Source organism: Gracilinanus agilis, chromosome 3 (assembly GCF_016433145.1).
Source record: "Gracilinanus agilis isolate LMUSP501 chromosome 3, AgileGrace, whole genome shotgun sequence".
NCBI classification, from domain to species: domain Eukaryota; kingdom Metazoa; phylum Chordata; class Mammalia; order Didelphimorphia; family Didelphidae; genus Gracilinanus; species Gracilinanus agilis.
Window position 1 is genome coordinate 512,893,844 of NC_058132.1, and position 23,187 is coordinate 512,917,030.

Consider the following 23,187-nt stretch of genomic DNA (forward strand, 5'->3'; position numbering starts at 1 on the left):
AATAAATATAAGCCAAATTATAGTATACACTAGTATACTATTGGTGTTATTTACATTAAAAATGTTGAATTGCATAATTCATGGGAATAAAATACTGGCATGCGTTTTGTATTAATTCTTGAAGTAAAATATGCAGTTATAGAACATAGTTTACCAACCCCATGATTGTCCCAATATTTCCCAAAGTGAAGAATAAGGAAAAATGTCTTGATAGCTCAACTTTTTCTCCTTGTCTCCTCCCAATCCCAAAGTTTAAGAATAGCATAGATTATACATCATTACCACTGCTATAACCAGGAACTTTTAAATAGTCTCCATTATACTGGCATATTAAAATATGGATACATATCCATATTGAAAGGTTTGATGAAAATGTATGAAACTATTTCAATAATGACAGTTCTTCAAATGTAAAAACTATCTGGATCATCACAGAGAAGTATTAAAGACCTTTCAAAGTTTTAATTTTACTCTTAGGCAAGTACAGACATAATACACATTTAAAAATTAACATTCTTATCACTTTGAACAAATCAAGATACAGTGCATTAATCAGAAAGAGCATTATATAATCGTTACATTAGATGAAGTCTTTGCCATTTCTTCAGGGGAGTGACTTTTTATAACTTCTTTGATGAACTGTTCAAGTGCAGTGAAATAACCCTGGCACTGCCATGTGTCATTATGAGTTCCATCGGGAAAAATTGCTAATCTCTTAGTCCGAGACGGGGATAGTTCATAAAGCTGCTTCATCATTACTGGTGGAATTAACTGGTCTGAGAGCCCAGAGATGAAAAGAGAAGGCATTCTGCACTGAGAGATTTTTCTGTAGGACAGGAATTTATTTTTGTAGCACCACAAAGGAAGATAACGCATTGGAAAGAAAGAAAATAAAGTAGTTGCCATATGTGGTATGCTTAGAAATGTGTTCTCTACCATGATGGCTGAAATCCTATGGGAATTTTCAGAAGCTAATTGAATAGCCACTGCTCCCCCCAAGGAACGGCCAAAAAGAAAAATTTTTGTTTTATCAAGGTCAGGTCTGGTCATCACATAGTCCAGCACAGCTTCAGAATCTAAGTAGAGTCCTTCTTCACTTGCTTCACCTTCACTTTTTCCATAACCTCTATAATCAACAAGTAAAAGGTTAACTTTCAAGTTAACCAGCATAAGCAAAGCATTTGGCAACCTATGACCAATATTGCCTGCATTTCCATGAAAATAAATGACAGTTGGGGAATATGTTGAATCATCTCCAGTGTATCTCAGCAAAATTAGATTGAGAAGCACTCCATCTTTGGTTCTAATGAAAATGTTTTCATGTGGAATGCCAGTGGGCATAGGGACATAAAGACGGGATGATGATGGCTGTTCTGGAAAATAAAGCAATACATCCTGGAATTTATACAGAATACCTGCTATTGATACAAATATTAACACAAGTAAGGTGATGCCTCCATATAGATGGAAAGTTACTATTAAAGGTAAAAGAGAAATACGGCAGAGAGCCCAAGACCATGAAGCTAAGGCTAATAGCCATCTTTCAACAAAGGTCCACAACATCCATGACTTTTCCATTGTAGGTCTCCTTGAATTATTATTCCATATGTATCCTAAAAAAGAAAAAGATATACATAACCAAAAATTCCAAAACAGTATTTCACTAACTACACAAACCTTCCAATCATCTTTTTCATAACATGTCAGTAGTATTAAGGTAACTTTTGTGGATGGGTATTCATCCGAAAAAGATCCACAGGAAAAAGACAGATATATTATAACTAAGAACTTATTCCTTAAAAACTGCATTGCAGGGGGCAGCTGAGTAGCTCAGTGGTTTGAGAGCCAGGCCTAGAGATGGGAGGTCCTAGGTTCAAATCTGGCCTCAGACACTTCTCAGCTGTGTGACCCTGGGCAAGTCACTTGACCCCCATTACCTACCCTTACCACTCTTCTGCCTTGGAGCCAATACACAGTATTGAATCCAAGAAGGAAGGTGAGGGTTTAAAAAAAACAAACAAAAAAACTGCATTTCAGTAATTAGGATATCAGATCAAGACACTTGCCTATATACCGAAAATGTATTCAGAGCACAGTTTTCTTAAAGTTCATCTTAGGTATCACTTAAGAGAATTATTCTACATCAGAGCAAAAGAAACAAATATTAAAACTAATAAGCCTATTAAAAAGTGAGATCTTATTATAATAAATTGATTTCTAAAATAATTTTTTTCTTACAGGCTTTTGATTATCCTCTTTACTTGATCAATTAGACTTCATATCATGTCTATGCTCTAGTACACACAACACAGAGGTATAAGCAATTTACTCTCCTATTTATGATATGTACCTCTTTATGCACTTAATATATTTTTATAGCAGAAGTCATTGCTAAAAGAGGTATGAGCAACTGCTTTCTTATTAAGGATATGATATAAAAAATTTTTATTTTGCCATGAGAAAAATTATCATTAAAAAAACAAGAAAAAAATGAACAAAAAAGATTTTCTTCTCTCAAGTCTTAACAGCTCAATTCAATAATGAACTTTTTTTAAAGAAGCCTTCAAAATCATTGTCTTGATATTTAAGAACAATTAATTATTTTCTTTTCAAATGAGCCAAAAATTGATAAACTAAAAACCTGGTAAATTGAATGCTTTTTTCCTTCAAAGGCAGGGAATTCAACACCTTATGATTTATACTCAGCTTTTGCACAAACCTTTTTCTTTTCTTAAGTTTCACACTATTATACCTAACATATATATTGATTTATTATGCCAAAAATATGTATAAAGAAACCATATAAGAAAGAATGAAAAGCAACACAAACTAAGATAAAACAGAAAACAGAATAAAATGGATGGAGAAAAACTCCTAAAATTGAGACAAGTTATTAAAAGAATAGGAAGTTTCTATAGGACTCATCAACATGATGAAATGTAAATACAATATTTTAAAAACATGTTGAATTCTTAACTTACCGTCATAATACAAAATTCTACTTCATAATAGAAGCTTATAATCTTATAGTAGCATTATTTATTTTTAGTCCCCCCCACTGCTATTTTTATTTGCTTATCATCACAGAATTATAAATTTAGAACTGGAAGAGATTTTCAAGGTCATTTAGTATCACACCTTTATTTTACAGATAAGGAAACTGGTACTGTACAGTGTCTGAAAGACAATGGAGGCACAGGCCTTCTTGAAGACTACAAGTCCAGTGTTCTATTCACTAAAAGACACCAAACCTCTTTGTTGGTTAATGGCTACTTAGTTACATACAAATCTGATATGCTAAAAAATATAAAAGCAGATTTTCAGAACTAAAGAGAAATAAATAATATACATTATAGCACATTAAAAATGATGAATATGAAGGCCTAAGAATTTTTTAAAATAAAAAGTAATTCAGACTTTTTCACTATGGTACTGACAATCAAATAGTTATAGTAGTCCTCATTCTTAAACTGTTTAGTAAAATTTCTTTTTCAAAATTTTGAGTTATATGTTAAAATACTATTCTTTATTCACATTCCAGAAGCCAACACTGCCACTGAGCTGTGGCATGCTTTAATACGATTAGCAAATCTGTTCAATGAGAACATAAATTGTATTTAACAGAAGAAATGGTTGTTAGAAAATAAATCAAGTTTAGTAAATCGCATACTTGTGAAAAACCAGATTAACATTTGAGGGAAAAAAACCCAAAGTTTTCAGTCCAGAAACAAATAAGAGATCCCTCAGGAATTGTTAATATTAATAATTAGAAAGGGTTATCTGATATTGTTCTTTATTTAGTGATTAATTAGTACAAAAATTATATTACTAATAATTAGGACAAAAAAGAAAATCAAATTAGGTTTAGAATATATGATATTTAATGTAACTAAAGGAAATGAAAGAAACTGAGAAACAGTACTGAATGTCAAGTACTTCTAATTTGAAAACCTAACACCAAAATCCTACTGTATTTATTGTAATCAGTAGGAAAGGTGGCTCCTTGAGGTAATAAAGCCGATTTAGAACTGGGAAAAGTATATCAAATGTGTTGGTTTATATGAATCCTACTGGAAATAATCAGGAGGTAATGATAAGAGAATTAGGCTGAGATCTCCCTAGGTGTTCCTAACAGTGCTGAGGGAAAAAAAGCCATTTCTTGAAACAAAGATAAAACACATAATTATTAAGCTTGCTTTGTCAGAGTCCTTCACCCTTTCTCCATCTCCACTATATTACCTCTGAAACAAAGTAGAAAGCAAAAACTTGAACACATAGCACTTTATAGCATACAAAGTGTTTTATTTTGTTTTTACCATATTAATATATCATGATCCTCCTAGGTTCAAATCTGGCCTCAGACACTTCCCAGCTGTGTGACTCTGGACAAGTCACTTGACCCCCATTGTCCACCCTTTACCACTCTTCCACCTATGAGCCAATGCACAGAAGTTAAGGGTTTAAAAAGAGAAAATAAATAAACAAATTAATTAATTAGATATCACAATCATAAAAATATATATATATATGTATATATATCTCATGATCCTTACAAGCTTTTAATTTTTTTAATTTTTTTTTTTTTAATTTTAAACCCTTAACTTCTGTGTATTGACTTATAGGTAGAAGAGTGGTAAGGGTAGGCAATGGGGGTCAAGTGACTTGCCCAGGGTCACACAGCTGGGAAGTGTCTGAGGCCGCATTTGAACCTAGGACCTCCCGTCTCTAGGCCTGGCTCTCAATCCACTGAGCTACCCAGCTGCCCTCCTTACAAGCTTTTAAAGAAATAAGTACTATGCCCAATTTAGAGAAGGAAACTGTCCTCAATTGATGTGACTTGCTCAAGATCACACAGAAAATGACACAGCTAGGACTCTTAACTTGGTCTCCTGAATCTCAGTCTTGGGCTTTTTCTACTAGTACAGGGATGATGCTGCCTCAGACTTGAGAAACAGCTATTATTAATTTTTTTTTTAAACTGGGTCTTTTCCATCTCACACAATCAGGAAATATAGGGGCTACTCACAGGCCTGATCCCATCACTGACTGGGACAGGAAAAAGATTGGAATGGCTCAGTTACTTTCCAACCTAAGCAACTGGCAACGTGGTATTCCTCTCCACACTCTCCCTCACATACTAATGCAAAATTTCATGCAGACACCCTATCTGCATTACCCAAATCAGAATTCCAAAGATCAAGAAACCTACCAACCTCAGCCTCCCAGTATTAGCTAGGATTATAGGCTAGTGCCACAAACACCCAGTAAAATGAGGTGGTACCTCAGAATTGTTTTAATTGCATTTCTCTAACTAATAATGATGGAGTATTTTTTAAATGACTATCAATAGCTTTGATTTCTTTTTTTGAAAACTGCCTATTCTTATGTTTTAACCATTTATTAATTGAGGAATGATCTGAATTCTTATAAATTTGACTCGTTGTTCTCTCTCTCTCTCTGTCTCTGTCTCTCTCTCTCTCTCTGTCTCTCTCTCTCTCTCCACACACACACACACACACACACACACACACAAATGGGTCTCATTTTCTCTACATATATGTTGGTTGTGTATATTTATATAGTGTGCATATGCATATATAATAAAACAAAGCCCTCATTTTTTCTCTCTGTATATAGAGAAAATGAGGCCTTTATCAGAGGTACTTGCTGTATTTCTCTCCACCACCACCCAATTTTCTTCTTAGTTTTTTCTCTTTCTTTCTGTCTTAGAATCAATACTATGTATTGGTTCTAAAATAGCTAAGCAACTTGCCCAGAGTCACACACCTAGGAAGTGTCTGAGGCCAAATATGACCTCAGGCTCTCAAATTCACTGACTCACACCTAACTGCCCCCTTCTGCTTTCCTTGTAATCTTGATTGCATTGGTTTTGAGTAAAAATGTCCTGTCTCTCCTCTTATAAGTCTAAATTTTTGACATATTTTATTCTATTAATCTGAACTAGTTAACCAGTGTACCAGAACACAGTGTCGGCCTTTCACTGTCATCTGACTGCTCCCATCCTTCAAGTCCCTATTTAAAAGCCATTTTCTCTATAAAGCTTTACCAGATTCTGCTAGCTTGAAGGATTTTCCATTTGATACCAAAACACTTCATTTGTACTTCTCTTATATATTATAGTTATTTTTTGATGTGAAACATTCCTAATTTCATTGTAGTCTCTCTGGTCCAAGTATTTATTTATACTTCTCCTTCTAGTACATAGCACATAATGGGAAGTGTAAGGGAAGAAAGAATATAGTAAATCCAAAGCTAAATCTAAAGCTTAGATTGAAGTTTAGTAATTAATCTGTACCCAGAATCAGGATTTAATTCACCTCCTAAAAAACATTTAATATATGCCAAAGAATATAGCCTCCTAGTAAATTAGTTATCCATCCTTATTTTACCACCTCAATGTATATGCTAATGATAGCCCCTAAAAAGTCTTGAGTTCTTAAGCTTTCTTCTTTTAAGACAGGTAGCTCTTTGGAGAAGGTATTCTAGCCAAAAATTTGTTTCCTTTGTATTTAAATTCTGTATTAAGAAAGATTAAGTTTATTTGTAGAGTCTAGTAATGGTTGTTCAGAATATGACTGGTAAGGATAATATAATTTTTACTTCTGAAAATATAGTAAACTGAAAATTTGAATCTCAATTCAATTAAGTTCATTAGCAATTGCTTATCCATTGCCATCAAGCAAAATCAAATGATTAAGTAAATGCACATTTAAAAAAAACAACATTTAAATTACTCCTTTCCCCATAAAGTCATTGTGAATGTAGACTTTCAATGTGGTATGTTTTCTATTTTACACATAATAAAATGGAAGTTTAGAAGAGTTCATGTGAAGCCTCTGACCTAGGGTCACACAGCTAGTTGAAAAGCCATAATTTGAAGCCAGGTTTTCTAGCTGTTCAACACTCTTTGTATTATTACCACTTTGCTTCAAAGGGGGAAATGTGAACATTTAGCCAAAAAACTGATGGGTAACTTTTAAGATTTAAATGCCTTTAAGTGAACCTCCTAAATGAGTCCCAGAAGCCTAACTTCCATATGTTAAGAGAGAGCCATACACAGTTGAGGACCAATGTGATCCTGCTTTGTTGATTTAAGTTATTTTTAAAAGTCTTTGACTGTTTGCTAAAAAGAATGCAGCCATTCAAAAAAATCCCCCCTTTTTTGAAAACAAATTGAAGTTTTTTTCAGCCTTATAATATGTTCAAAAAAAATTGAAGTGCATTAAACATTTTGTCACATTTTCTACGTTGACGGTGTAAATATAAATATCGTCTAAATGTACAGATTGACAAGTTGTAATTATGTATAACTGTTGTCTCTCCTCCACTGTAAGAGATAGAAAAGCTGAAGTGTCAAAAACAATATCAAATGTATATAACAGTCTTCATAACAATTTAAATGAAGGCTTAACTAGTTTTAGCTAGGATATATTTGGAATGCTAACTAGTAATCATTTAAATACAACAATGTGAAGTAAATATATATACATACACATGTATTTAAATAAAAACAATTTTATATACAGAAACATAAAAAATAAAACTTTAATTAAACAATCCTGAAGGTACAGCAATGACATCAGCTCAAGTTGTCAAGCAACTTGCTTTAACAGTCTGATTCTGTGTACTAAAATCTGAACATCTTAAAATTCTCTCTAGCCTTCTCTAAAATTACTTGGGTTACTGCCTCAGCTGACTTAAAACTGACCCATACAACAGTATGCCCATCAACCTGTGATTAAGTTTTTTTTTTTTTATTTTTAACAAACATATCGAAAATGGATTAAAGGAGTCAAATACAATATCTGCCTATAGAGTTACCAGTGTAGGAATTGAATTTTCAATTAAGAAAATTTTACAATGAAGTTATCTATGTTTCCCAAAATCCTGAAGATGATACTCTTCTCTTTACTCTAGATGTGACATCTTTTCATTATCACTGTCTGGTGAATCATTTACTTCTGGTAAATTTATATTTTCCTTACCTCCTATGTTGTTTATTATCTCAGAGAATTGATCAAAATTGAATATGTCTTTACCATGTCCAAAATTGAACATATGTCACACTTCAGTACAATAATCAGGTAAGAATCCCTGAAATATTATTTGGAATTTTCTAGTGTCTAGAGGTTCACCTGAATGGCCCCAAAATCTCTGGGGGATGGTCATCCCAAGTCCTATATTTTACCATCAAGAATACTATTTCATGGGGCAGCTGGGTAGCTCAGTGGATTGAGAGCCAGGCCTAGAGATGGGAGGTCCTAGGTTCAAATCTGGCCTCAGACACTTCCCAGCTGTGTGACCTTGGGCAAGTCACTTGACCCCCATTGCCTACCCTTACCACTCTTCCACCAAGGAACTAATACACAGAAGTTAAGGGTTTAAAAAAAAAAAAAAAGAATACTATTTCATGACTACCTATTAGATTTATGGATGAGAGGAATTTATAAGTCAACAAGAGAAAAAAAAACATTGTGAAATGTAAATGGATAAGTTTGAGTACATTAAATTTAAAAGGTTTTGTATAAATAAAACAAATGCTGCCAAGATTAATAGGCAAGCAAAAAACTGGGGGAAAAAATTTTATAGACAGTCTTTCAGATAGGCCTCAACTCTAAAATATACAAGCATTGTCAAATTTATAATAAGAACCATCTCCCCAATGATAAATGGGCAAAAGATATGGACAATTTTCAGATAAGAAATCAAAGTCATTTGTAATGTTGTAGGCAAATGTAAGGTAGGGAATATAGATAAGGTAGATAAGAGTATGTGGAGAGTAGAAGGCAGAGGACTGATTGGCTGGCCATGTGGACATTCTTAGAATGAATGCAGCAGCAGATTTGAAGAGGCTGTTGGTTTGGACTGTTCAGGCTGAGAATTGAAGCTTGTGTGCAGGGATCCTGTCAACTCTTGGGAAACAGCTACTTTATGCCTTGGCTGAGGAAGATCAAGATTTTGTATCTGGGTGGACCAGTTACAGTGTGCCTGTCTCCTCAGTTTGGATTATTGGCTGATCAAGAGGTGGTTCCTGTGTCATCAAGGATTCATCTGGACCAGTATCTACAGTGGAAAGAGAAACCTCTGATCTCCAATTGGCCTTCCAACCACCCTGATTCAGCCAGACTCCTGTCTGTGCTGATGATAGATAAAACCAGCCAGTCCAATACACTTGATAGGTGGCTAGGTCTTATTTGTTAATCTTTCCCACAAACCTTCCCTTTGTTTCATTAAACAGTGTTTAGTGTTTGTATTTCCATGTGTGTTCCCTTCTCTAATACCAGCTAAAAAACCCATTAGTTATATGTAACTCAGGCTAGTCTAAGGAGGCAGTTGGGAGAGAGTTAACTGCATTCCTTATACTGTTACCCATTCACTCCTAGCTGTGTCCTGTGTTTGAGTTTGTGGGTATGTTTCCCTTATATTCCTGTATGTTAGTCTGTTAACTTTAAATTAACAACACATTCCCACCATCACCCAACTCCTTCTAAGTCAGTATTTGTCAGTTACCAAATACAGTAGGTATATGAAAAAAAATGTTCTAAATCACTACTGATTAAGAGAAATGCAAACCAAAAGAACTGTGAGATACTACCTCATATCCCTCAAACTGGCTAAAATGACTAAAGGGCAAAATTACAAGTGTTAGAAGAGATATGGAAAAATGGGAACACTAATACACTACTGGTGGAACTATAAACTGATCCAACCATTTTAGAGAGCAATTTGGAATTATGCCCAGAGTTATAAAACTATTTATCCTTCTGTTTCCCAAGGAGATTAGAGAAAAAAGAAATGGGATACATTCCAAAGGAAATTGAGAGGATTCCCATCAATTGAGGATTTTAACAAATTGTGGTATAAGATTGTGATGGATCACTATTGTACTCTTTAAGATATCACAAATGGACTGATTAAAAAAAAAAAAAGAAAAAACAATATGCGATAATGATCACTGAAATGAGTAGAACCAGAAGATTATACATAGTCACAGAATTATTATTAATTATATAATTGTTAATTATACAATAATAAAATTAAGAAAATAAAATGATGGAAAAAATAGAAGGGGTTTGTGTTTGTGTACACACACATACTCTTAACACTTGTGGAAAATTATCTCTTTAGAGAAATAAGGACTCGAGTTAATTTTTCTCATTATAAAAAAAATCTTCTTTCCCAAATTTCTTCTTTCTCAATTGATTCAATGGCCTTGCCACCAATATTAAACCAAGAAAAGTATTAGAAAATAAAGTGGCCAAAGTCAACTCAATAAGCATTTGTTAAGCACCTTTTATGTAGCGGACACAGTGTTAAGTGAAGAATATACAAAGAAAATACAAAAGTCTATTCCCAAGCAGCTAGCTGCTCATGGTCTAAGTGGGAGGCACAACATGGGAAATTCTATTACTAACAAGATATGTATAGAATAAATTGTAGTTAAACAATGGAGGGAAGACGCTGTACTAGCTATTAAGGGAGATGGAGAAAGGATTCTTGTAGAAGGTGGGAGTTTAGAAAGCTGGAACTTGAAGGAAGCCAGTAAAACCAGGAGGAAACAAGGAGAGAAAGAATCCCAGACATCAGGACAGTCAATGAAATTGTCTGGAGTCAGGAAATAGGGAGTATTATGTGAAAAAACGGCAAGGAGGTTAGTGTCATTGGATCTCAGAGTATGTGCGTGTATAAGTATAGGGAGCATAAGAGAAAGGGAAGGAGGGAGCCAAAGAGGATAAAGTATAGGAAGACTAGAGAAGTTAAGAAGGTTGCTTTTCATTATGACAAATGAATTTAAAAGAGACAGAAAAATTAAGATATTAGAAAAATTACTGAAAGCAGTAACAACAATATTATATGATGAACAACTAAGACAATTCCTAAGGACTCAATGATAAAAAAAAATACTCCAGAGGAAGAACTGTCATTGAAAGATACTGTTTTTCACATTCTTCTACCAAGTGGCTATGGAAATGTTTTATGATCTGCACATGCATCCAATAAAAAACTGCTTATATTTTTTTTTTTGGGGGGGGGGGGCGGGTGGTGGTGATGGGGGAGTGTGAGGGTTGAACCCGGAACACAAAATGTTAGAAAACAAATGCCAAAAATTTGTAATTGGGAAAAAATAAAACATTACTGAACAATAAAAAAATTAGGTGAAAATATCTTCATAAGAAAGTTAGTACTATATAAACATGAGATATCACCATGATGTTTGCATTTCAATGAATGATAAAAATCAACTAATATTATTCAGTGTACTTCTATTCTCTACTTAAATTCCTAAATGCAATCCTAACTTTCTCTTCCTGGAGAAATGATATTTTGGGTAATTAAGTAACACAAGTGAAACACATCAAGACTGTGCTACTGTTACATATGATTATTCATTCCATAACTAAGTTGGATGGTAATAGGAGATTTAAATGAATTAATTTAAACAAGCAAATAGAATCATACTTTGTTACCACAAAACAAGTAGTTTCAGTTCCTCAAATTGTCTCCCCCATTATTCACAAAATCACATAATTAAGAAATATCTAGTCTAACCCCTCTATTTTCTGAAAACTTAAATATTGTTTTACGAGGTTACAAAGCCTAGGATCATAGATTTAGAGCTAAAAGAAAACTGAGTGGTCATAGTCAACCCCTTGTTTTACAGATAAAGAAACTGAAGTCCAGAGTAATTAAACTATTTTTCTGGAGTCTCACTGGGAATAAGTGACAAAGTCACTGACCCAGGTTGTCCAATTCTAAATTCTATTTCACATAAATATGTACATACTTACACTTAGATATGTATTATATCCCAGGTGATCATTATAACAATCCTCTGAAGTAAGTAGACCAACAACAATAATCTCCATTTTATAGGTGAGGAAAACCAAGTATTGATTAAGTCCCTATTCTAAACTACTAGGGATACAAAGACACAAATGAATACATACTGGTCCTCAAGGACCTTACATTCTACTGGGGTGGACAACATATACAGAAAAGTATATATACAAAATAATTATAAAATAATATGAAGGGAAGAGGGAGAAATCAAAAAGGTCTCACATAATGAGGTAGTACCTGTGCTGAGCTCTGAAGGCAATTAAGGATGGAAAACAGTATGTATAAGCAAGGAATGACCTGAGACTTGCTTGTGCAAAGGCTTCAAGCCAGGAAAACGAAAAGGTAAAGTAACCTACCTAAGGTGACCTAACTGGGCCTTTTGACACCACCCAGTGGTCTAAGTGTCACCCACCTCTGTAATGGCAACATACACAGGTTGAAAGGAAGTTTAAAACATTTTATAACTATGCTACTTCAAATTTAACTTATAAAAATTTACATCAAGCTAGTTAAAATGTCAATCTTATTTATAATAGTGGAACCAAACTATTAACAAAGTATATTTTTATAAAGTATATATAAGGTGTTTATAACTAATAAATAATGCTGTCTACACTTTCATTCTTTCCAATAAAGATGAAAAAAAATTAGCAAAAATTTTGACCTAAAGGACTGACGTAATTTTTTTCATTAATATTCATTGCTATAAAATTAAGTTCCCCAATACAGGGATGTAAAAAATTTTAGAAATGGCTAATAAAAATCTAATGGACTTGAGGACAGCTAGGTGGTTCAGTGGATAGAGAGATGGCCTGGAGATGGGAAGTAGTAGGTTCAAATCTGGCCTCGAATACTTCCTAGCTATGTGACCCTGGGCAAGAGACTTGACTGACCCCCATTCCCCAGCCCTTACTGCTTTTCTCCCTTGAAACCAATATTTAGTATTAATTCTAAAATGAAAGGTGAAGATTTTTTAAAAATCCAATGAACTGCTTAAGAAAAACCCATCATTCTATATGAAAAAATATTTGTAATCATGAACAAATAATTACAAAACAACATTTAGGAAACTTAGGGGAAATTTACTAATCAATTAGGTAATCCTTTTAACTTAGCAGAATGAATGTACATGACATTAATAGGTAGAAATATTTTTGATTCCATATTTTGATGACATTTTTTAATACTATAGTTTATATTTAAGTACTACCTATGTATAATATATATAAATTTATTTCCCCTGGGAAAAATAAACTCAAGATTACATTTAGAGCCTTAAATATCTCAGTCATAGGTATCCAGGACTACAGTGGGGGTGGTAAAAGAGCATTATAATCACAGTTCCAGATGCTTTTCTCTCCTATCACACTTTAGTTAAATTAAGATTGAGATTCAAAATGCTCCCATCATCCACATTTTTTTCAGCCAAGGACTAAAAAAATTGAGAAACCATGCCATCTGGGCATATGAAATGGAGACACAGATGTGTGTCATCAGAAAGTTGGAGATGGAATAAATTATCTATTTTTCTAAATTTCACATAACACAATAAAAGAAAAAAATTATATACTAAATAAATCATGTAGGGTGAATGAACAATCACTGGCTATCAATAAGTTAAATAGCACTTGCTGCTATCCAAGATTTCTACAGTAGAAAGCCTTTCTGAACAAAGATTTGGGAACAATCTTATATGAACAGTAGTCTAAGCGCTCTATACTTGAGTATTAAGGATGGCATATATTATCATGGAAGAAGTCAACCATAATCAATCTGAAAAATCATATTTAAATAAAAGTTAGTAGAAAGTAAGTTGTGGAGGATGCAAAAGTCTCCCGTAAACAAAATGTTATTAAATGTAGTTAGGTTCCTAGAAAAAGCTACGAAAGTGTATTTAACAGTAATATAGATGAAATAATTTTAAGATTTGAATGAAAAGAATATTATTACAATAGTAGTAATTAAAAAAGAAAATATAATAAAAATAAAATTTCTAAATGAGTATTAATATTCTAGTGCTTGAGAAAAGAAAAGGATAAGTGGTACATCTGTGATTTAACTTATTCAGGAAATGTCTAGGTGAGTCAGTGGATAGAGAATTGGGCCTGGAATAAAAAAATCTGAGTTCAAAATTAGTCTTAGACAATGACTAGCATTATGTGATCTGGACAAGTCAATTAACCTCTGTTTTTTTTTTAATTCACTAGAGAAGAAAATGGTAAACCATTTCAGTATCTTTGCCAAGAAAACCCCATGAACAATATGATCTGACAAGGTCACAAAGAGTTGGACATAATTGAACAACAATGCAAAGTGCTAATATGAGGGGCTCATGCACTACTACTATTGGGTAAAGTTATTGATGCCATATTTTTAAGGTGGCTAGATGGCTCTGTGGATAAAGCACTGGGTCAGGAATCAAAAAGATCTTAGTTCAAATCCAGCCTCAAACACTGACAAACTGTGTGACCCTCAGCAAATCACTTAACCTCTTTGTTTTAATCCACTGGAGAAAGAAATGGCAAGCCACTTCAGTATCCTTTGCCAAGAAAAACCATGGACAGCAGGGCCCAGCAGGGTCATAAAAAATCAGACATGACTGAACATCAACAACAAAGGAATTCTGGGACAAGGAAACTCCCTCAACTAATACAGGTTGGTCTTTTTACTCCAATTTTGTCTCAAGAGAAATTCCTGGAAAGATTAAGTGACACGCCTAGGGTAATAAAGCCAGTAAGTGTCAGAAGTGAGACTTGAATTCTGGTTCTGCGGCTTGGAGGTTCATTCTCCATGTACTACAGCAGAGGTGTCTAACATAGAGCTCTGTGATATATCCCCTAAATAATTAAAAATACAATAACACATTGATATCACATTTTAAAACTAGTATGCAGGGAAAGGTAGATGGTTTAGTGGATAAACAGCCAGGCCTGGAATTAGGAAGACCTGGGTTCAAATGTGGTCTCCAGACACTTCCTTAACTGTGTGATCCCAGGCAAGTCACTTAACCCCAAATGCCTAGTCTTTATTGTTCCTCTGTCTTGGAATCAATTCTAAGTAAGAGAGAAGGTAAGAGTTTAAAAAAAAGAAAGAAAAACTAATATGGGGACCATAAGGATCCTTCTGTACAGACTAATGACCACCATTTCTATTTGAGTTTGATGTCACTGGTACTACAGTACCATGCTGCCTCTCTTACTTAAGAAAGAATATTTAGATATAGGATGGAGAGGGCTGAAAGAGTCTGAAGAGAATTTCTGCAAATTATAGGGGTTTAGGAAAAAAGGTTTTCCTGAGGAAACTAGGCAAACAAGAATGAAGGAAAGATAGGGTAATTGAAGTCTTCAGCACTGAATTAAAATGTCATTGTTTTAAGTGGAGATAGGAAAGTCAGGTAAGGAAAAAAGAGAACATAGTTCAGAACTCATCTTTACTTGAAAATATACACCTCTTTCAAGGTTCCCCATTACTGCTAATAGCCCCACTCTCCTTTCCAGTCATCTCCTTTAACATCCCTCAGCTCATATATTCAATCAGTAACCAAATCTTGTTTTCATCTCCAGAGCATTGATCTTAACTTTTCTCCACCCCTAGGCTCTCATTAACTCTAGAATGGACTAATGAAATATACAGTTCAGACCTCAAAGTCACTAACCATTTCAATCCAACCTTCACACACCTGCCAAAGTGATTTTCTTAGAAAAAGGTCTGTTCGTGTCATTTTCCAATTCAGTTACTCTGGAAACAAATAAACCTCCTCTGCCTTGCACTGAAATTCCTTCACAGCCTAGCCTCAACAGATCTTTTTAGCCTTATTACATGACTCTCTATCAAAAATGATAGTCCAGTCATTAAAGCCTTATTATTCACCATCATATATGGCAATCCATTTCCCATTCCCTTTCCATGTACTGTCTCCCCAAGTTCAGTGCTCTTTCCTCTGTACCAACTTGCCTCCTAAAGGATTACAATACAAACTCTTTCTCATCAAAAAATTTATTTTGTATGTATCAATGATTGCACATGTTGTCTGCACCCTTTTAATTCCTCCTTAGAATGTAAGCTCCTTTAAGACAACACGCACAACAAATGGAGTGGACTTTGGAGTCAATAATACCTGAATTTGAATCCTGCCTCTGATACCTACTAGCTGTGTGACCCTAAACAAGTAACCTAAATCTCTTGGGGCCTCAATTTCCTCATATGTAAAACAAGAAAGCTGGACTAGATGACATCTAAGGTCCCTTTCCAACTCAAACTCTAAGGTCCTCTCTTCTTTTTTACTTTTTTCTCTCTCAGTACATGGCATAGTATCTGGCACATGGTAGGTTCTTAAAAACTGATTAATGATAGACTATTACTAAAGTGGCAGAGGAAGGCATAAGAAAGAAGATATCTGAGGATAGACATTGTATAATACCAGCTGCCCAAGAAGCTCAGATAGAGAGGTGGTGTATTATAGTGGAAAGTACACTGGACTTGGAATCACAGATCTATGTTCAAATTCCAGCTGTCACCTTGTGCAAATCATTTCAATTTTCAATTATACCTGACTGCTCATGACCTCATTTGGGTTTTTTTTTGGCAAAGATGCTGCAGTGGTTTGCCATTTCTTTTTCCACTCATTTGACATATGAGGAAACTGAGGCAAACAAGGTTAAGTTAATTGTCCAAGGTCACACAGCTAGTGTCTGAGGCCAGATCTGATCTCATAAAAATGAGTCTTCATGACTAACCCAGAACTCTATCCACTATGCCACTGAGCTGTCCCTCAGGTACAACTCTTAGGTAGCTTCATGAATTCAACTAAATGGTGAATTAGTTGTAAACATGTGTATTTAACTATTATGTATATATTATACATATGTATATACAAAGATATATATACATATATACACGTATACATATATACATATATATATACACACACACACACACCTCCTTCTTCCTCATTGTAATAAAATCTTTGAGTCAACAAAGAAGCATACCAGAAGCAGCTGGTGGCACAATGTGTAGAATGCTAAATCTGTAATCAGGAAGCTCTAGATCAAATACAGCCTCAGATACTTAATAGCTATGTGATACTGAACAAGTTACTTAACTTCTCTTTGTCTCAGTTTCCTCAACTTTAAAATGGAGATAATTGTACCTCCCTCACAAGGTTGTTGTATCAAATGAGATATTTATAAAATGCAGGGCACAGTGCCTGGGTTCTATTTAAGTGCTATATAAATGCTTATTGCCTTCCCTTTACTAAATGTATGTTCTTATATATTTATACACATGTAGTTATAGATGCATGGAAACGTGTGCAACTATTGCAGAAGCATGGCTTATCATACATAGTTATAACATAACAATAAATTCAGAAACCCTTAGAAATGATTGGCCTAAATATAAGGTACATTTTTCTGTGTAATCAAGGTATATAACCTAACCCCAACTAAATAAACCATTATTAATTACCAATCTGCACAAAGATTATACTTACTTTACTTTATATTATTTTAATGCTCTTGGCAATGTGCTTGAGTCTAGCCCTAAACCCAAAGATGATGTCATAAAAGAAAACATAATTTAGCTGAAAAAAATCCTTTTTAAATCCTATCACTTTAATTAAAATATAAACTCCTTGAGGGCAAAATGTTTTGAATTTTTCTTTGAACCCCTTCTGGCCTCCCATCCTGGGCCTCAGGCCCCAGGACCCAAAGCTAGCATACTTGCCTACCTTCATGAAGATCAGGATCTAGCATACTCCTTTAATTATGTTATAAAATGAGATGTCATAATTGCATAAGGAAGATACAAAGCAAGTGCTAAGAGATTCAAGGGAAAATGGATCCCTTACTTTGAACAATAAGGAGAAAAAACCCAGGAAAAATAATCACAAAGGAGGCATATAAGCTGGAACTTAAATCTGTTCAGTATATCCTTCTTTCTTCTAGAAAAACAAACTTCTCAGTTTGGTGTTTAAAGCCCTCTACAACCTAAATTCCATGCCCTCCTCCCACCCTCATTTATTTCACATTCCTCTTCCTCACATACTCTTTGCACCCTATGTCCCAGACATGGGTGGCCCAATATGGGAACTAATTCCACTTTTTACTTATATCTGGTTCATCTCAACAGATTGTTTCTCCTCAGGTCTATAATATATTACCTTCTACTTTGACTCCATAGAACTCCCTAACTTACTCATAACAAAGTTTATTTAGCCTTTCATGAATCTATCCAATTGCTGGTACTCTCTGATAAAATTTCTTTATATTTACTTATCTGCATATAAGTATCCTTACAGGAGAATGCTCTTTAAGGGTAAGTTTTTTTGTTTTGTTTTGTTTTTACATTTTGGTCTTTGTTACCACTATTAGCCAAGACAGAGCTTTGACCATAACAGACATTTTTAAAAGGTTTGTTGAATTTTGTGACTACACTATTTCAAAAGTGGTTGAACAATATATACAATGGAAACTCAACTCTATTCTTAAAACTCTGCAGTTTCGACTTCTAATATCACAATTTAACTGAAATTACTGTCTGCTGTTAGCAATGATCTGACAAACGTTAAATTCAATCACCTTTTCTCAGAGTGCCTCCTTCTCAACCTCTGTACCCTTGGACACTGTCAATCATCCTCTTTTACTTACTACTCTATTCTGTTGAGGTTTCTACTACTCTCTCCTGTTTCTTCCCCTAACTATATTATGGCTCTGCCTCTTTCTCACTTACTGGACCTTCAACCACATCATGCCCACTAAGGGTGGAGGTTTCTAAAGCTCTCCACTGGGCCTATGTCTCTTCTTCCTCCATCACTTGAAATTGATTTGACCATTCTGGAGGGCAATTTGGAATTATGCCCAAAGGGCTATAAAAGAAAGCATATCTTTTGATCCAACAATGCCACTACTAGGTCTATATCCCAAAGAGATAAAAATAAAAAAAATAAAATAAAAAAAAAAAAACGGAAAAGGATCAGTTTGGACAAAAACATTTATAGCTGCACTTTTTGTGGTGGCAAAGAATTGGAACCTAAAGGGATGTCCTCCATTGGGGAATGGCTGAACAAATTGTGGTATATGATGGTAATGGAATATTATTGTGCTATATGGATGATTTCAGAAAGAGCTGGAAAGACCTACAGGAACTGATGCAGAGCAAAATAAGCAGAACCAGAACATTATACTGAAATACTGCAGGGCAATCAAATGTGATAGTCTTGGCTACTCACAGCAATACAATGATCCAAGACAACACTGAGGGATTTATGAAAAAGAATGCTATCCACCTCTGGAGAAAGAACTTTTGGAGTATAAATGTAGATGAAACATATGATTTATCATTTGTTTATTTGGATATATGACTTGAGGTTTTAGTTTTGTGGGATTATTCACTTATTGACATGGAATCTAGAGACCCCAAACTTGTGCCCTAGTGAGATCTGTTGAGCCCCAAGTTTTAGGAATAGCTTGTAGGATGGAGATCCCCCAAAGCTTGTGCTTGTTCCCTGTTCCCTTGAGAATCCACCCTGAAGGGAATCTCAGACTAGCAGTTGCAGACTGAATAATGGACCATAGGGTAAAAGCTAAGTGACTCTGGCGCGCAGTAGGCAGTGCATCAGTCTCCTAAGCTGAAGGTCCTGAGTTGGATCCCCAAAAGGGGTATGTAGTACAATGGGAGAAGCTTCTAAGGAAAAAGAATCATTTAGCTTTTACCCTAGGGTCCATTATTCAGTCTGCAACTGCTAGTCTAAGATTCCCTTCAGGGTAGATTCTCAAGGGAACAGGAACAAGCACAAGCTTCGGGGGATCTCCATCCTACAAGCTATTCCTAAAACTTGGGGTTCATCAAATCTCACTAGGCCACAAGTTTGGGGTCCCTAGATTCCACGTTGATACACTTAAAAAAAATAAATAACATGGAAGTATGTTTTGCATGACAATAAATGTACAACCCAGATTGAATGCTTGTCAACTCTGGGAGTGAGGAGTGAGGAAGAAGGGAGACAACATCAATTATATAATTTTGGAAAACGTGTAAATGTATTAAATAAAATAAAGATAAAAAAATTTTAAAATATGTACTATTTCTCTTAATCTCATAAGCTCCCATAATTTCAACGATCTCTTATTACTCTCTGATATAACTGTAGTTTTGGCTTCTCTCCTGATCTCGTCTTGCTTTTTCAGCTCCATTCTGGATATCTTAAATTCAGCTCCTTCCCTGGCCCCTTCCCCCCAGCCCTCCTTTCTTCCTACCTTTCTTATTACTACCATCAATTACCATTGCCACATTCCTCTCAGGCATACAGGTTCACAACCTAGGTATCCTCACCTCCTCATTCTCATTTATTCCCCTAAATCCCAGTCATTTTTTCTTTATTAACATTTTTCTAGATACTATGTTGCCTCGGTGCAGGTCCTTAGCAACTCAGGCCTGAACTGTTTCAATAATCTTTCCGATTGATTTTCCTGCATTAGGTCTCTCTTTGAAACAATCTATCCTCTAAACTGTCTAATCTTTCCTAAAGCACAAATCTAACTATGTCACCTCCCTACTCAAATAACCTCCAGAAAAGTTATCATCTCTGAGATCAAATATAAAATCCTCCCGTTTGGCACTCAAAGATATGCACGACCTGGCCCAAACCTAATTTTCCAATTATCTTATACCTTAATCTTCCCCCCTCCATATACTCTTCAATCCAGTGACACTTGTTCTCTTACTGTTCTTTGAATAAAACACTCCATCTCCCAATTCTAGCATTTTCACTCTGTCTTCCATGCCTGGAACTCCTTCCCTATTAATTTCCACTCTTATCTTCCCTAGCAATTTCCACTCCTATCTTCCCTAGCTTCCTTCACGTCTCAGTAAAAATCCCACCTTTTGCAGTCCTTAGACATTTCCTTCTTAGACTAATTCCAGGTTAGCATAAATATATTTTGTTTTGTATGTAGTTTTTTCATGTTGTCTCTCCCATTTGAATGTGCATTTCTCCAGAGCAAGTTCTTTTTGGCCTATTTTTGTTTCTCTAATGCTTAGCATAATACCTGGGACATAGTAGGAGATAAAAAGGAACTAATAAAAGAGGATTTAGGACAAAACAAACAAGAAAAATAAACAATAGAACAAGTCAGTTTCTAATCACTGTTTATAGTTTGTATTGGGCAAGTCTAACTATTGGACACTGAGTATGTGCTTTAACTATTTCAATATAACTGGTTTCCTTCACAATTATATGTATTTTATTTTATGCATTTAAAAACATTATTTGGAAAAGGGTTCACCACAATGCCAAGGCATTCCATGACAATCCCCCAAAAAGGTTAAGACTCCTGATCTCCTCCTTCCTAAAGAAAACAATGGATGAAAGCTTAAAATCATTAAAGCCAGAAGGACCTCAGGGGTCATTCCTTCAACCCTCTCATTTTAACAGGTAAGGAAATCCAGATTCTGGGAGATTTAAGTGAATTGCCTTAAGTTATACAAATATTAAGTCATGTGGGATTTGAACCCATGTCTTCCTTTTAGACTATTTCAAGCAGAATGCTGTTCTCAAGAAGCATATAAAACTACCCTGCTTGGTTTCCCTCAGGGCTCAGTTTAAATCCTGCCTGGTAAGAGGCCTTTCCTGTTACTACTAATGTCTACCCACTGAGATTACCTTAATTTTACTCCTTGCATGTTCTCTCCCTCCTTTACAACCTGACTTCCAGAATATGAGCTCTTTGAGAGCAGGGACTGCGTTTTTTACTTTTCTTTGTATTCAATACAGCTTTTTACACACACAATAATAAATGAATTATTTTTCAACACAGTTTTTACACACACAATAATGAATGAATAGCAAAGAGTCTTACTACTACTTCACTAATAAAATCTCCTAAAATAAATATTATGAATGATAGACCAAAGATGCAGGGTCCTATAAAAGTTAATCCCTTGACTTTCTAAAATTATTATTTATGAAAATTTGTTTTTATTTTAACATGTTGATATATTGTTTTTACATCACTCAAAATTATTTTCACCCTAACCACTTAGATTTTTAAGAAAACATCAATCATACCATGTCCAAAAGTTGCATGTAGCTATTTTTTTCCTTTGATCTGTTTTTAGACAGGGAGGAAAAGGGGACTTCGGATTACGGACTTGTCTAGTTGGAACAATTCAACTCAGCAAGCATTTAAGTTTTGGGTACTGGAATGCACCAGAAATACTGTAAATCGTATATAGTTTTTAGGGATGTTCAGTCACAAGTTCCAAGGAAAGAGGAAACACCACTATCTAATGCTCATCAGGATAACAAGCCCCCTTATTTTCCATAAATGGCTTTTCAGCTTCTAGGCTACAGGAAGAATAGCTCCTGGAGTGAAAGACATATACGCTCATGCTCCATAAAACACACATCACCAGTAACCAAGGTTCTCATTACAACCACCCACAGCTTGTAACCAAAGGCACCCGAGAAACTGAACCCTTTTCCCTCTTGGCCACGGGGGTGGAGGCGGGTGCTTATTCCACTTTAAGGTCGCCTCTTGATCAGTTCCGGTCCGGGAAATAAAGGAAAATAAGTCCAGCGAGTCCGGGACACTTCTTTCCAGCTCTGCTGCTCAGGGTCTCGGCACCTGTTGCAGGTCATTTCCCTCTAGGGGCCGAGGCCGCCCCCGGCATCAGTCTATGGGAGAATGGAACCGACCCCGGCCCCTAGCCCGCCCCCGGGAACCTCACTTACTCAAATACGCTCCTCGGCCGCGCAGGTAGCAGGAAACACTAAACCGGGTAGAGCGCAACAGTCCCGACCGCCGCTTCTTTCGTCGTTCTTCATCGTCCTCCTTCTCCTCCCCCGCCGCAGCCGCCGCCGCCTCCTCTCCCCGGTCCGCTGCCGCCACTGCCGCCACCTATTCCGGAGCTCCTACAGCGTCGCTCCAATCACTTCCACTTCCGGCCCACGCTACTTGTGTCACCTTTTAATGTCGCCCCACAGTCTCACTCTCTCTACTTCTCGGGTTTCTCCATCCTCTTCTGCCCCCAGCTGCGTAAGGAACCGCAGCGGCAGCAGCGACCCGCAGCAGCTTCCCCAAATACTAAACCTGCCTGCGCACCTGGACATGCGCAGTGGCGTAAGCATCCAGGTCGGTGGGGTGGGCTAGAGGAAGGGATTGGGGCGGGCCTCCATTCCCGGTTCCGGGATTTGAACGGTGGCCGTAGAGGAAAGAAAGCCTGTGGGAAACCCAACCGAATGGGTTGAAGCTGAGTGATGAAAAAGGATAGAAGCCTCGGGTTTAAAGAGACCGAGATTCGACTGCGCAGGTGTTCATCAGTGAC

General features: G+C 35.7%; 1 protein-coding gene across 1 annotated transcript; it reads right to left on the reverse strand.

Annotated features, from left to right (window-relative positions):
* Positions 1–447: 447 nt before the first annotated feature.
* ABHD13 (abhydrolase domain containing 13) lies at positions 448–22,705 on the reverse strand. The gene is made up of 2 exons (XM_044667174.1): positions 22,595–22,705; positions 448–1,613 (listed from the first exon to the last, which is right to left on the reverse strand). Exon 2 carries the CDS (start codon positions 1,576–1,578, stop codon positions 565–567), a length of 1,014 nt encoding a protein of 337 aa, XP_044523109.1. The 5' UTR covers positions 1,579–1,613; positions 22,595–22,705; the 3' UTR covers positions 448–564.
* Positions 22,706–23,187: the final 482 nt, after the last annotated feature.

What these genes read in the sequence shown, in the direction of transcription:
- ABHD13 (XM_044667174.1), bottom strand. Translation starts at nt 1,578, where the DNA reads ATGGAAAAGTCATGGATGTTGTGGACCTTTGTTGAAAGATGGCTATTA.